This window comes from Lipophrys pholis (assembly GCF_963383615.2).
Source record: "Lipophrys pholis genome assembly, chromosome: 5".
Classification (NCBI taxonomy): Eukaryota; Metazoa; Chordata; class Actinopteri; order Blenniiformes; family Blenniidae; genus Lipophrys; species Lipophrys pholis.
The window spans coordinates 6055374-6068873 of NC_137628.1; the positions used below are offsets into that span (position 1 = coordinate 6055374).

Genomic DNA, 13500 nt, shown 5'->3' on the forward strand with positions numbered 1-13500 from the left:
CCCCACCCCCGCCCCCTCCCATGCTGAGGAACGGCCACTACCGTCACGATCCACACCTGGCCGACCTCCCTCATCCTCTGCCCTTGGCTCACCCTGACGTCTCTGGCAGGCACTCACGAGGCGTCCACCCACACCACTACCCGCCGGGGAAGCTGGGAGGAGCCGTCGGGGGAGGAGACAGGAGGGTGGGCGGGGCAGCGGCAGCAGGGGTGGAACCGCAGCGGTGGCTGCCAGTCCATGTGCTGAGGGACTGGCGTCAGCAGCACCACCACAGCCACCTGCAGGGCCTGAGCAGCGACCAGGAGTCCTACGCCGAGTCCACCGACGGGTGGTCGTCAGCCAACTGCAGCACCCTGCCCCCACCCATGAGTAAGATCCCAGCCGACCGCTACCGGGCTCCGCTGGCCCCCGGAGACCACCTGCCGCCACCTGGAGGGAGCCAGCCCCCTCCTCCCTCGCATCCTCACACCCACCGGCTGGCCGCTCATAAGGATGAGTGGGCTAAGAAGTTATTCGGTTCAGGAGACAGGGAGCGCAGCGGCGCAGAGAAGAAACGAGGAGGCAACGCCAAGGACGGAGAGAAGAAGGTACCATTTTAAATACATTTATAAAAAGGGAATCATCTGGAAAGTTTTTATGTTGTTTTTTTAAAAAAATCTACTTTCCCAACTGAACCTCGTATTTCCAACAATAGGGCATTCACTGATGTGCCGCGCCAGTTTGTGTGTTGTCGGAGAGCTGTGTTAAAACTGACCATGAGATGAGAAGCCCAGGCAGTCGGCAGCATCCCCCATCACACATCCCTGTTGTGGAAATTTACCCCGACTCCAGTGTGTCCAGGTCCAGTTTATTGAGGCTATAAATCCATCCGCGCTCATCCCTCCGCTCTCGTTTGCACTCTCACCCTTCACTTTCCCAAGGCCTCCGATTCAACTCGCTCTTTGCTCTCGTGGAGCGGGAACTTTTTCACTCGCACATAAAACGCTCCTCACTCCGTCAAAATGACCATAAACCATGTGCGGGCCCACCCGACACCCTCGTAGCGCAGTGAATTAATGCGAGCATGGCAGTTGGCTCCCGACCCGGAGTGAGTGCCGGCGGATTGATAAGTTATTTATCCTCCCGACTCCAGTATCAGATCATGTATTATGCAGGAGCCTGATATCTGCCTTCACCTGAAAACCACCTGTTTCCTGCCTTAAAGAGAGCAGTACAGCAGCACGGGAGGTTTTGTGTTGTAGATATGAAGTATATTCTAGTCCGTCTTTCATCGTTTAAACCCTCCTGTCGTCTTTAGGTCGATTTGAAAAGACAATCTGTCTTAACTTTGGTTTTCTTTCACGTAATTGTCTGAAAATGACATGGATGGTTTTATATTATGCGACAATTACATGTTTTTTTTTAAAATGTGTAGGATCTGTTTTCTTCCTTGGTAGATTCCACCAAGTAAGACAACAGATGAAAGTAATTGCTACCATTTGAAACAAAAAAGTCTTCCCAGCACTAAACTCTGAGCCATTTCAGAGTGAAAAATAAAAACAATCTCTGCTTTTTTATTTAGATTAAAATTAGATCCTTCATACTTTACATTATAGAAATACATGTAAAGTGGATGCTAATGTGTTGGAAACCAGTAGTCAAACACAAGGTTTAAAAAAAATCTGCATTATTCTGTCAGAATAGGTTTGTTTCTCCTCTGGACAACAGAAAGGAGGAGATCCAGACAAAGAAGGAAAGATAAATCCAGCCGGACTGGATTCCTTCTGTATTAACCGCCTTCAAGCAGTGTGTCTGAAACAGGAGCAGCCTCTGCCTATATGTTGGATAATCTGTGATTCTGGAGGAGGCTGGGGCTTCCCCTGATGAAGCTCTGTGTGGACAATGTCTCACGGACATTGGGGGACAATCACAGGAAGTGTTTTGAGGGCCGGTGGCAGGAAGGTGGCGGTTACCTCTCTGAAAACGTTCTCCTGGACACTTGTGGTGAGACGTATGCGTCTTTGCTGCTTTTCACACCAACTTGTTGCCTCCTGGTAATGTGCAGGCGTCCTCCCCGCTTCTCTCTCTCAGTGGCTGACACATGGTGGCACTGTTTCACCACCTAAACGTCCCTCCACTCCCACACTTTGATGACTGTCCGTGGGAGGTAATTTCAGGTTTTCAGGTTTAAAAAAAAAAAAAAAAAAAGAAGAAGAAGCCAGATGTCAGCTTTGAAAGATGTTTTGATGGGCAAAAGTTGAAGTCTCCGATGGGAGAAAATATTATGGGAAAAAAACAACCCCTCAAAGTGTCGTGTTTATGGAGGAACAAGCGGTCACATTAAAGTGGCACAGGGATCACTGTGATGCTGTACATGTAACGCTGATTGCTCACTGGGTGACACTTTTTGGTGTCAGAAGCCTTTCTTTGTGTGTGTGTGTGTGTGTGTGTGTGTGTGTGTGTGTGTGTGTGCGAATAATATACTTATTGTTCAAGCACTTCAAGCGATAAGTTAAAAATAGCTGCGTAACTTCTCAGTGCATTCTGTTTCCTTTTTACTACAATTCCTGTGAATGACAAAGTGCCCATTATTTTGTGTGTGTGTGTGTGTGTCTGTGTGTCTGTGTGTCTGTGTGTGTGTGTGTGTGTGTGTGTGTGTGTGTGTGTGTGTGTGTGTGTGTGTGTGTGTGTGTGTGTGTGTGTGATAAGAACTGAGTTTTCCTCTAAAAATTTCAGTTTTTTCCTCAGAGGAAGAAAAAATAAATAAATAGTCTCCCCGTTACAGCCATACCCAAAAACAATCCCAGCACCGTCACAGAGTCACGCCGACTGTTTATCTCAACTCAAACATTCGCCTTTCTTCTAATAAAACGAACAACCTAATGTGTTGCTGAAGCTTCATTTCCATTAGTTTTTAACTGACGTGTGTGTGCACACATGTAATCATGTCTTCAGATCTGCATTATCTGACACACGCACACACACACACACACACACACACACACACACACACACACACACACACACACACACACACACACACACACACACACACACCCTCACTCTCTCACAGATGCTGGCTTGACTCAGTATCCAGGCAACACCACTGGTCATCGCCTGATGAAATGCAGTGCAGATCAGCCCTTTGCCAGCCAGTCACATCCGACTGGTGTGAAACCTGTCAGCGTTGATTAATTGCTCATTAGTCAACCGGGGCTGGTTTGTGTTTGCGTTTCCCCTACAGTGCCAGAACCAGAAGATTAGCCAGATGCCATCTGTGAGAGGGGGATAAAGAAGACACTTCACTTCTTGTGTAAAGATGAGGGGGAAAAAAGAAAAGAAAAGCAGAAAAAAAAGAAGACAAGGGGGCGAATTGTGACTGTGTCAAACCAACGCTAATCCTCTTTGGTTTACAGTGGTTACATCATCCGTAAATCACTTGGACTAATAAAGTTAAATGACCCCGTGTCTTCATCTCCTTGTGTTTCGGCAGCGATTTATGGCTTCATGTAAAGCCTGAGCTGTTTGAACTGTCGTTGAAACAATAGATTTCCACAACAGTAAATCTTCACTCATCATAAATCAAACAAGCAACATTTCGTCAGAAAAATTACGTTGTTTTTTTTTTTTTAAGCAATTCGTTTTATTGTTTAGGGTTTTGGGGTTCGATGAACTCTTTTGATGCCATATTTGACGACGTGGAATAAAATTTGCGTCAGAAATTATTTGCCCAATGCAGTCAAGAAATCTTATTCATCTATGAAATCAGACATTATAATAAAGAAAAGAGTATATTGATAAGCAGGCATGTTTAGCTGACGAAAAAGCTGCACAGGTACTTTGTCTTTTCTCAATTTACACTATTATAAAATAGCTTTAATGGTAAACTTACTTCGAAAATCATACGTGAAATTAGTTTGACCCAAAAAAGACGACACTTTAGCTTGACCTCACTTAATAGTTCAATTCTACTTCTTATGGTTTTAACATGATGTTCCCTGCATACTGCACTGTGTCGTCACAATCTAAATGTACAACATGTTGAATACAATTATCAGTCTAAAAGAATGAATAATTGGTAAGAGAGTATACTTCCAGACATGTCAAACTGGGAATTTCTAACTGGGAAATTGGGAAAGAAATGTGTTGCATCAATTACCCCAATATTACAGCTACATGGATAATAATGTTTCTTAAAGAGTTTCTCTTTATATGAAGGTCAATTAGAATAGCCATAGCTCAGTATTTCTATCAGTTTGACCAAAAAGTCAAACCTTTAGGTTGACTTTACTTAACAGTTAAATTATGATATATTTTGATGTCTTCACTGTATTCCTCTTGGATGTGAATAAATACAAAAAAGGTTTGCAAAACAGGATAATCTGTCTTTATTACCAACAACACATGATGAAGGGCTTTAAAATGATTTATTATGCTTAAGATATTCTCTTCATTAATCAACGGTACTAAAATACTATCAAATTACAATAATGCAGCTTCTGTATCATAAATCAGTATACAGCAACAATAATTGCTCTCTTGCCTCAGTTGATAAATATGGCAAAATATTCTGAAAGTTCAAAAAATTATTAATTACTCTTTTTGCAGGGTGATTAGGAATAATAGGATTAATAAGATAAATAATAAGAATAATGCATTTTATTTGTGAAGCACTTTACATAAGTCTTAAAGTGCTAAAAACAATCATATATAAGACTTAAAAACAGCAATAAAAATGAAAAGTTGCGCAATAGGAAGGTTTTCAGTCTCTTTTAAAAGTATATAAATAAATATAAATAAACTTTAAATCCTCCAATTAGTTTTTTCAATGAATTCATTTACAACGTCCACCAAGTTCGAGTCCATCCAACACTGAACGTAGATACCGATCAATAGGATCAATAGTAAAATCAGTGTCGGTCATTTTGTCTTTCTGTCGTCACTGTGGGGTCGACCAAACATCGATGTGGCACTTCAGGCAAAACCACAGGCCCGTACATGCCTGCGTGTAACATGTGGAATTTAACATTTAGGTGGCAAAAAAACGAGAAAACCCGTCTTCAACGGACAGGAGAAAAAGCTGCACACGTACCCTGTCTTTTCTCAATTTGCACTATTTCCACGTGAGGTTTTAAAGTTTAGTTGATATAAATTGAGTTTCTAACGTAGATTCGTACCGTGCAACCCAACTATAATGTATAACATTCATGTGGATAAATTGGGCCAATAATCCCGTTATTATTAACAGATGAACCTGAGACCTGGACAAGCAGCTGTTAAACTAACAGCTGAGTCAACAGTGGAAGGCTTTCAGAGTCCGGCAATAAAATATTACATCCACTACTGCCAGATAAGAGGAGTGGGCTTTTATTAAATTATATTGATGAAATAACAGCAGCTGCTTTGTGAACACAATCATTCAGATTTTTTTAACATTTTAAAGTTGATAGTTTACAGGGCACTCACCAACAGTTTCTAATTTCGTGACACGTATTATTTATACATATTTTCATTTTTTGGGGCCTACACATCTTGTAAGTGAGAAATTTCCAGCTGGTTTTCTGAGAAGACTCTAAATGTACCAGTGTAATCACAACCTTTTTATTGAGGGACTCAAACTTTCATTACCAATTCATTCATTGGGGACGAGTCTTTCCCAAAGACACTTCAAGTGAAGGAGACTTGAACCAGCAACCTTCTGATTGAGAGTCAACCAGTCTATCAACTGAGCTGTAAACTCAGGCATCCCCACCACACCCTGTTCAATCACAGAATCCAGAATCCAGAGTCTGCGTACTGTAACTCTCCTGGTTACTTCTTTTTTTTAACCGATTCATCTTTATCATCAATAATGTGAAAAATCGGAGCATTTTATATATAACAAAGCCAATAACAACAGTAAAATTAATTTGTTTGAAGATTTCCCCGAGGACTGATTGAGCAGAGCTAAAGGACCACATGTCTGCACTACACCCTCTGTTGTTATCTGAGTTTGAAAAAAAAACTGCAGTATTGCCGTCTATGCTTTGATGACATGTGTTCGCTTTTATGGACGATGAAAATGTTGGTCATTCATCCATAAATGCTGAAGTGTGTGGTTTCTTGTGGAGTTATTAACGCTCCAAAATGGGAAGTGGGAAAATCCTAACAGGTAATATTTGATTTCCGAGCTCAATGAGCACATAAATATTCTCATTCATAAGAGCTTCAGCATGTAAATTGAATGTTTCAACGCCTGTTTGTTTGTTTGTTTGTTTTTTCTTGTTGTTGTTTTTTTTTTTGGTTAATCAGTACTGTAAAGTGGCATGAGATGACTGTGTGCTCGCTGGGAGCGTATAAATAAAACTGAACGCTCTCATGTGAACTGATCATGTGAATCTCCTCCGGCCTCAGGGTGGACGGTTTCGTGGTCTAACCATGGGATTCCCTCCCCTGGGCCAGCGCTCTGCAGCCCGCCGCTCCTTCGGACGCTCCAAACGCCTCAGCCTGGCCCGCTCTCTGGACGACCTGGAGGTAGGATCATATCGCATCCGCCGCAGCAGTGCACCCAGCATGCGCCGGGCGTTACTGCCGGTGCTCCAGCTCAGCCTTGACCACCGTGCTATTGTCACATTGGAGCCACACTTGCAGCGTCCATCTCTAATAATAGCAGCTTATGCTCACTATACATCCCCACATGACACTTCCGGCCCTCCTCTCACATCACCGTGGCAACATACAGACAGTCATGGACAGATCCATCTTATAGAAAGCAACAAATCACGTTCCTCGGCTTGTGGATTTGGATTAAGACGGCTAACACCTCAGAGAATTAGGAAATTACTTCACAGATACACCAAGTGTTCATGTCCGGCTGACTGCGTGCGGTGCGGCTACAAAGATCCAGGAATTCTGCTTTTGTTCCTATTTTAGCTGCAAGAAACGACCCAGTATGCAGTCATTTGAGAAACATGAGTTTTGCCTAACAATATGCCTCTTTAGTCCTGGTTACAGCAATAAATAATGTCCAAGTTGACAGCAGCTATTTTTGTACTCACTGGAAAGATACAGAGATTGCTTTCATTTGTATGAAGTGTTGTTCATTTTAATTATAACTGGAATTGAGTTGACAGCATTTCATTTGCCGTAACTGTTTTACAGGAGTTTTTTAATTAGTGAGAATCCAATAGATTTATGATAACGTGACACGTATTAAGGGATGTGTGTGAGGGTACGAGACGAGGACAATACAATATATACACTAGTCTTTATTTGTTTTGAATACCTGGATGCGTCCCGCGTGTAAAGAGTGCAGGACAATGTTAAAGTCAAGCACAAGTCATGAAATCAAAATCAAATCAAACTTTTTTGTATAGCACTTTTCATACAATTAATTGTAGCACAAAGTGCTTCACGTACTTTAAAAAGAGAAATACAACACACACACACACACACACACACACACACACACACACACACACACACACACACACACACACACACACACACACACACACACCACCAACCCCAACTGCCCCACCACAGCGGACCGCCCCGACCCAGCCGGTCAGGAGCCCACACCACGGTCAGTGAACCACAGTGCAGAGCACCAACCATGCCGTGGCCAGAACAGTCCCCAGGACGACGCCCCCCACAGGCAGAACCAGAACATAACAGTGACTCTGGGTTTTTACAGATAAAAATCAAATGGCTTCCGCTGTTTAGTGATGACGAGGGCACCCTGGGAGGAGATAAGCAAATAACTGTTGCTTCTGTAGTGATCTTGTTCCCTCGTATACATTTTTGGCATTTTTCCGTCATCGGTTGGCATACAGAGAGCAACAGGAAGCTCGGGAGAGGAGGAGTGTGCAGGAAAAGTGGAATCCTAAACTGGTGCGTGCAGTGAGGAAGAACTTTAATTCCCTCTTAACGTGGGAAGTCTGTTTCTTCCCATCATATTCATATTCTGGTGAGCACCGTGGAATTTCTGCTCACTTGAGCTGCCCACCATTGTGCTGGATTCACAGGGGTGTATGTCCCTTTGCCAGAACATCCCATGGCAGCGCTCCGCTCTTCTATTTCTCTTCTTCACCCCTCCCACCGCTTCTATTCTACCTTTTTCTTCCGGTCGTTAGGCCTTTTTCTCCCACTGCACATGCAGTAATGTCCACAAACAGAGAGGGCTTTGTGTTGGTGGAGGGAAGAAGAGGCGCTGCAGATCTCTGTGTGTGTGTGCGTGTGTGTGTGTGTGTGTGTGTGTGTGTGTGTGTGTGTGTGTGTGTGTGTGTGTGTGTGTGTGTGTGTGAGAGTGTGGTGGTGGTGGTGGTGTTGGGGGGGGGGGGGGGGGGGTATTGGGGTTCTAAGTGTTAGCCTGCACTTCTAATGAGCTCTGATGAGCAACAAGCTGACATCCACCTCGTTAGTGAAGCTGCTACACAAAGGCACCTACAGTATGTAGACACACACCCACACACACACACACACACACACACACACACACACACACACACACACACACACACACACACACTGAGCAGATACACACGCATTGAAAATCATATATGCGCACATACATACCAAAAACATCTTGCAATATTGACACACAAACAAGTTACAATGCCAAGAGACACACACACACACACACACACACACACACACACACACACACACACACACACACACACACACACACACACACACACACTCGTGCAATGTATGCACGCAAAAGCTCCAGACACAGCTTTCAGCCATCTTGTTAGTGGTGCTATTTAAGCTTCTGCTGTAGTTTTCTGACATCATGCAGCACTTTGTGTTTGTGTTGCCTGTGTGTGTGTGTGTGTGTGTGTGTGTTATATGTATATGTTAGACAAACCTTGACGCCTGCTACTTATTGCTATTGATCACTAGAAGAGCTTTCTCGACACTTCAGAGCACACAGCTCTTATGTCAGCAGACGGCAGTTAGGAGTGATGAAGTCTGACTGATGCATCGGCTCTGTGTCCTGGATTCTGGGTTTTCTGCATTGATGAATTCATTTGCCTTGTAAATTTCCTTGTATCTCTGTACACATACATGTATATTGAGGATCGTTGTTGGATGATCGCAATAGAACTCTCTTTGAATGCACCAGTGCTTAAAACCACAAGATGCTTTTTTAGTGACTCTTAAAAAAAAAACCTAAACTGGCAAGTACGGCTTTAACTGAATTACCCGCGTAAAAGACACTGATGCACATGCAATCATTCACAAGTTGTCGTAAAAGGATGTGATCTGAACTGCACTGAATCGTTCCCACGTGTCCGCTGTTTACCCAAGTAGAAAATGACAACAGTCACAAGTAATCATTGAGTTGTCAAATGCACAAATATAGCCTCCAAACACTTGGGCTGATTGCAAGCCTGATTGCTGCTGTTTGCCCTCTTCAGTGGTGGGTGGGAGGAGACAAAATGTCTCTCCAGTGGAGCTCAAGTGTTTGTCTTGGAGACAAATCCAGCAGGAAACAAACTAAATATATATATATATATATATATATATATATATATATATATATATATATATATATATATCTGTGCAGTGTAACACTGTGTTCCTACACACAGGAGATGCAGTCGAAATGATGCACTCACCGCTGCACAGGACAAAATGTGCCGCAATATTGTTTATAAAAAAATTCTATCCTTTCACTCTTTCAGCTTCTGATGTCTTTATCGGCACTGCAGCTCTCCGAACCCACAATGAGCCACTCTGCTGGTGCTGGAGAAGGTGTTATTGATATGCTCGTAATAACTCAGGTCCACACCATTGTAATGACGCGGGGATGTTCTCCGTTATTTAAGAAATGCATGAAATCAGGGTTGAAAGCTGAAGTGAAAACCCTGGCGTCTCCTTTTCACATGTGCAGGTGTAAAAGACGGAATGAAATCAGATGAACTGGGGTGGCTCAGGGAATTTGGCGAAATCCAGGTGTGTTAATCTGATTCGTCCTAATCAAATATCTAATGAGGCACAAAACACTCTGCTGCTTAGAGCATCACTGTAATCATCCGCTCCAGAAGTCAGATCATCATCAAACGGACTCAATGTTTTAGAAGGACAAAATGTGATCATCCTGTCACATTGACCTGCACCAAAACACCTGAGAATCATCTGAAAATGATGTCATTTTCATGTTGTACCACTAGTATGTAGTTGTTTTTGTGCAGAGAATATATACGTGAACAACGGGATTACACGGACGTTCGTATGGACAGACGACCAAGTTGGATTGGTATTACAGTGACTCTCAACTATAAAACTACAAAGTCCCAGGAGAAGGTGGACTGGCAGTCATGACGCTCTGGAGGCTAATATTGTTGACATTGTCCATCTACTTGCACGTGTGCCGACAAACTATTTACTGTGGTTGTTGTGCGCATGCACAGAAGCAGCGCTTCCTTCGTCTCCGTGAAACTGAGCCCGAGCGTTTTCAGAGGGTTGTGTTTTCCCTCCGTTTACACGGGAGTTCCACCGCGGGAGCCGCTTGTTCGTTTGTTTGGAGGCGAAAACGTTCAACACTTTACAAATCCTCTGTTTCAGGGTCACACCCTTTCTAGTCACAGCCATATCTATCAGGGAATCAAAATAATTAAATACATGTGACTGTGTGTGTACAGGTGAAGTCAGATCGTTTTTGGGTAAAGACAAGATTTCAAGAATAGACCTGCGAATACGATTTGGTTAAAGTAACAATTGGGGAAAGAAATAGTTCTGGCCGCAGGAAATAAATTCAATTCTATAAGGTCAGTTCAATATTCTTTTATGTATGACTGCTTGTTTTCACATTTTGGTGTGTGTGACTTATTCCAAAAGCAAATTGAATTATACCACTGATGCTGGCCTCTCACAGACAAACACGAGTCTGTTTATTTGTGGTTTCCGTTTGGAGCTTTAAGCTGATCACCAACTCACATCATGACCTTGACCCCGAGGCATCCACCTGACAATTTCCTCTCCACTCTAATTCAAGCCACTTTCTCTCCAACTACATTCACTCTGACACCAGCAGCTTCCTCCTGATCCTGTGATTTTGGGCACTTGGAGACCTATTTTGTATCGGTAACTGTCTCTGCATTGGGCCGAGACTTCAGGAAGAAGCCAAATTAGAGGAAGCAGAGTTTACACAGACCCAAATTCATCATTGTCCTCCTTGCTGTTCGTTGACCGATCAGCATTCATTTGATTTCTGCTTCACTTCCAGGTAACTGTTCAATTTATTAAACGTCCTGTCAGGCTCAAATGCAGCATCCACCCACATCCTTCATAGAGAAGACCTTAGTTTGCAAAAAGAAGTATAATGCAACAGTTCAAGGAGAGAAGGTTTTTTTTTGATATTTCACTGGATTTTTCATTAAAAATTTACTTTATGTTGAGATTGTGGGAGGAAACCAGAGTTTTAAACCCTCATACGCAAAACATGCAAACTCTGCACATAAAAGCCTCCAAGCTCAGACTATCAACATTCTCTCCATGGTGATACAGAATCCCATCACGTCGGAAAACAATGAATAAAAACAGAAAAGTTCTGTTTAAGGCCAGTTTGCTAATGACTATCAGTCATATTTTAATCATATTTAGCATGTAACCTGGCTAGTGTATGAGCCGCGCAGCTCGTTAACATGCGGGTGGGCAAAGTTACGTGATGCACCTGAACGCATCACTCAAAGCTGTCAGCGCCTGCTGTTAAAACCGGACCAACATCGCGGCCCGGACACAAACCTTCTCGCTTATTACTGAAACAGTTCAGGGAAATGTATTTCTGAAAACATTTGAAGCGAGAAATAAGCCGTGCAGTTGAAAAGTTTAAACGCAGCTTCCCAGATGTGTGCCTGCTGTGAGGGGGCGTGGCCTGCGAGTTTGACAGCTTCTTCACGCCAGTATGGACTCTCCTGCCGAACAAGCATTTTTTTTCCGCAGCGAGCTGATGTCACAGCCAAACTTTTCTTCTTGTTTCTGTGGGTTCTTGTGGGAGTATGCAGCGGCCGTTACTCTCATTAAATAGTTTACAAGGACTCCTTGACTTCAGAAAACAGGGTCGTAGAGCTGCAGTATTTATACGAGTCATTAAAATGATCAGAAAGCTTACAAGAAAAATGTAAATATTGTTTCTACAAATGTCACGAGTACGAACCCCGGATTCCAACAATTACAATGTCTGCTCCTCAAATCTGATTCCTGAAGATAGCTGGAAGACACTGTAATAAAACCCTGCTCCAGAGACGATCAAGGCTTTGAGGGTCAAAAGAAAACAACAACAACAACAATGCGTTTCTTGGGTGGACTCATGACCGTGTGCATTAAACCAAAGGATTCACTTGGATGAGACATGAAACGACTTCAAGCAAGTTAAATGCAATTGGCCCTGCGTTAGCCCCTCTTCACCAGCCCTGACCTCTGTGACTGAGAGTCTTCGCTCTTCAGGCATCTCTGTAATGCCATATTGTCAACTGCATCCTCCTTCGCTATCACATGAAACAAACTGAAAAATTAGAAATTTAGGAGGTATATTTCATAGCCATGGACGATATTACATCCACTGACTTTTCCTTGCTGCAGCAGTCTCCAAGCACTTTAGATTTTAATTCACATTCACACATTCATACACATTGTAACTCACAAACTGCGCCCACGCAAGGTGTTTGACCTCCGTTGGGAGCAATCTGGCATCCAGTGCAATGGACTGATTGACGGATTGAAGCCAGCTTGGTACTTGGTACTATACAATGATCAGCAGTAGTAACACAGATCAGTCAGGCCATTATGACCACGGGCCTCATGTTGTGTAAATCCCCTCTTTTCTTGTTTCATACAGAACAAACTTTGGTGCACTGCTTATTCTGACACTGTCCTATCAGAACCCGTGTTAACTTCTGCAGCCTGTGTGTTGTTGAGCCTCGATGGATCTTCAGCTTGTCGCCGGTTCACAACCTGCCCGCCTTCAAACCACTGCTGATTACTACTTACTTCTGTGAACCGGAAGTAAACTGAACGAGCTGCAGTTTCGGATGCTCTCGTCCCGTCCTCATCAAACCTCCTCAAATCCTTGCAATGTTCAATTTTTATGCTTCTAAAATATTAACTTCGAGGACAACATGTTCTCACTGTGTCCCTCCCATGCACTACCAGGCGTCAAGATGAGGAGGTAGATCAGTGTGATTCACTTTAGAGCAGTGGTGGCATCAGGTTGCATCAGGAGGAGTATCTTTCATCAAAGTTGTACCAATTTAAACATGTGGCTCACACTGTGGCAGCCGCAGAGCTGCGCAGCAGAGAGACAAAGGAGAAGACGCGCTATTCACTTCACCTCCTCAGTGGTCACACAAGAATGGATTTAAAAAAAGCTGTTTTAACTCTACGCTAGCAACAGTGAAAGTCCTGAACTGAACTAAGGAAGAAGAGTTTTTTTCCTGAAGAAAAGCACAACAAATGTTTGAAAATGTTGATTTGTTAAAAAAAAATAAAAATTGTGAAAAACATCGTGTTCCAGTTGGCACTGTGCCTCCTGTG

General features: G+C 43.2%; 1 protein-coding gene across 1 annotated transcript in view; it reads left to right on the forward strand.

The window, feature by feature from the left end:
* The window catches only part of rgs12b (regulator of G protein signaling 12b), a 59939-nt gene that overhangs the window by 5772 nt on the left and 40667 nt on the right, over positions 1–13500 (forward strand). Inside the window, 2 exon segments of the mRNA XM_080463356.1 lie at positions 2–587; positions 6373–6492. Coding sequence (XP_080319482.1) covers positions 2–587; positions 6373–6492 — 706 coding nt within the window.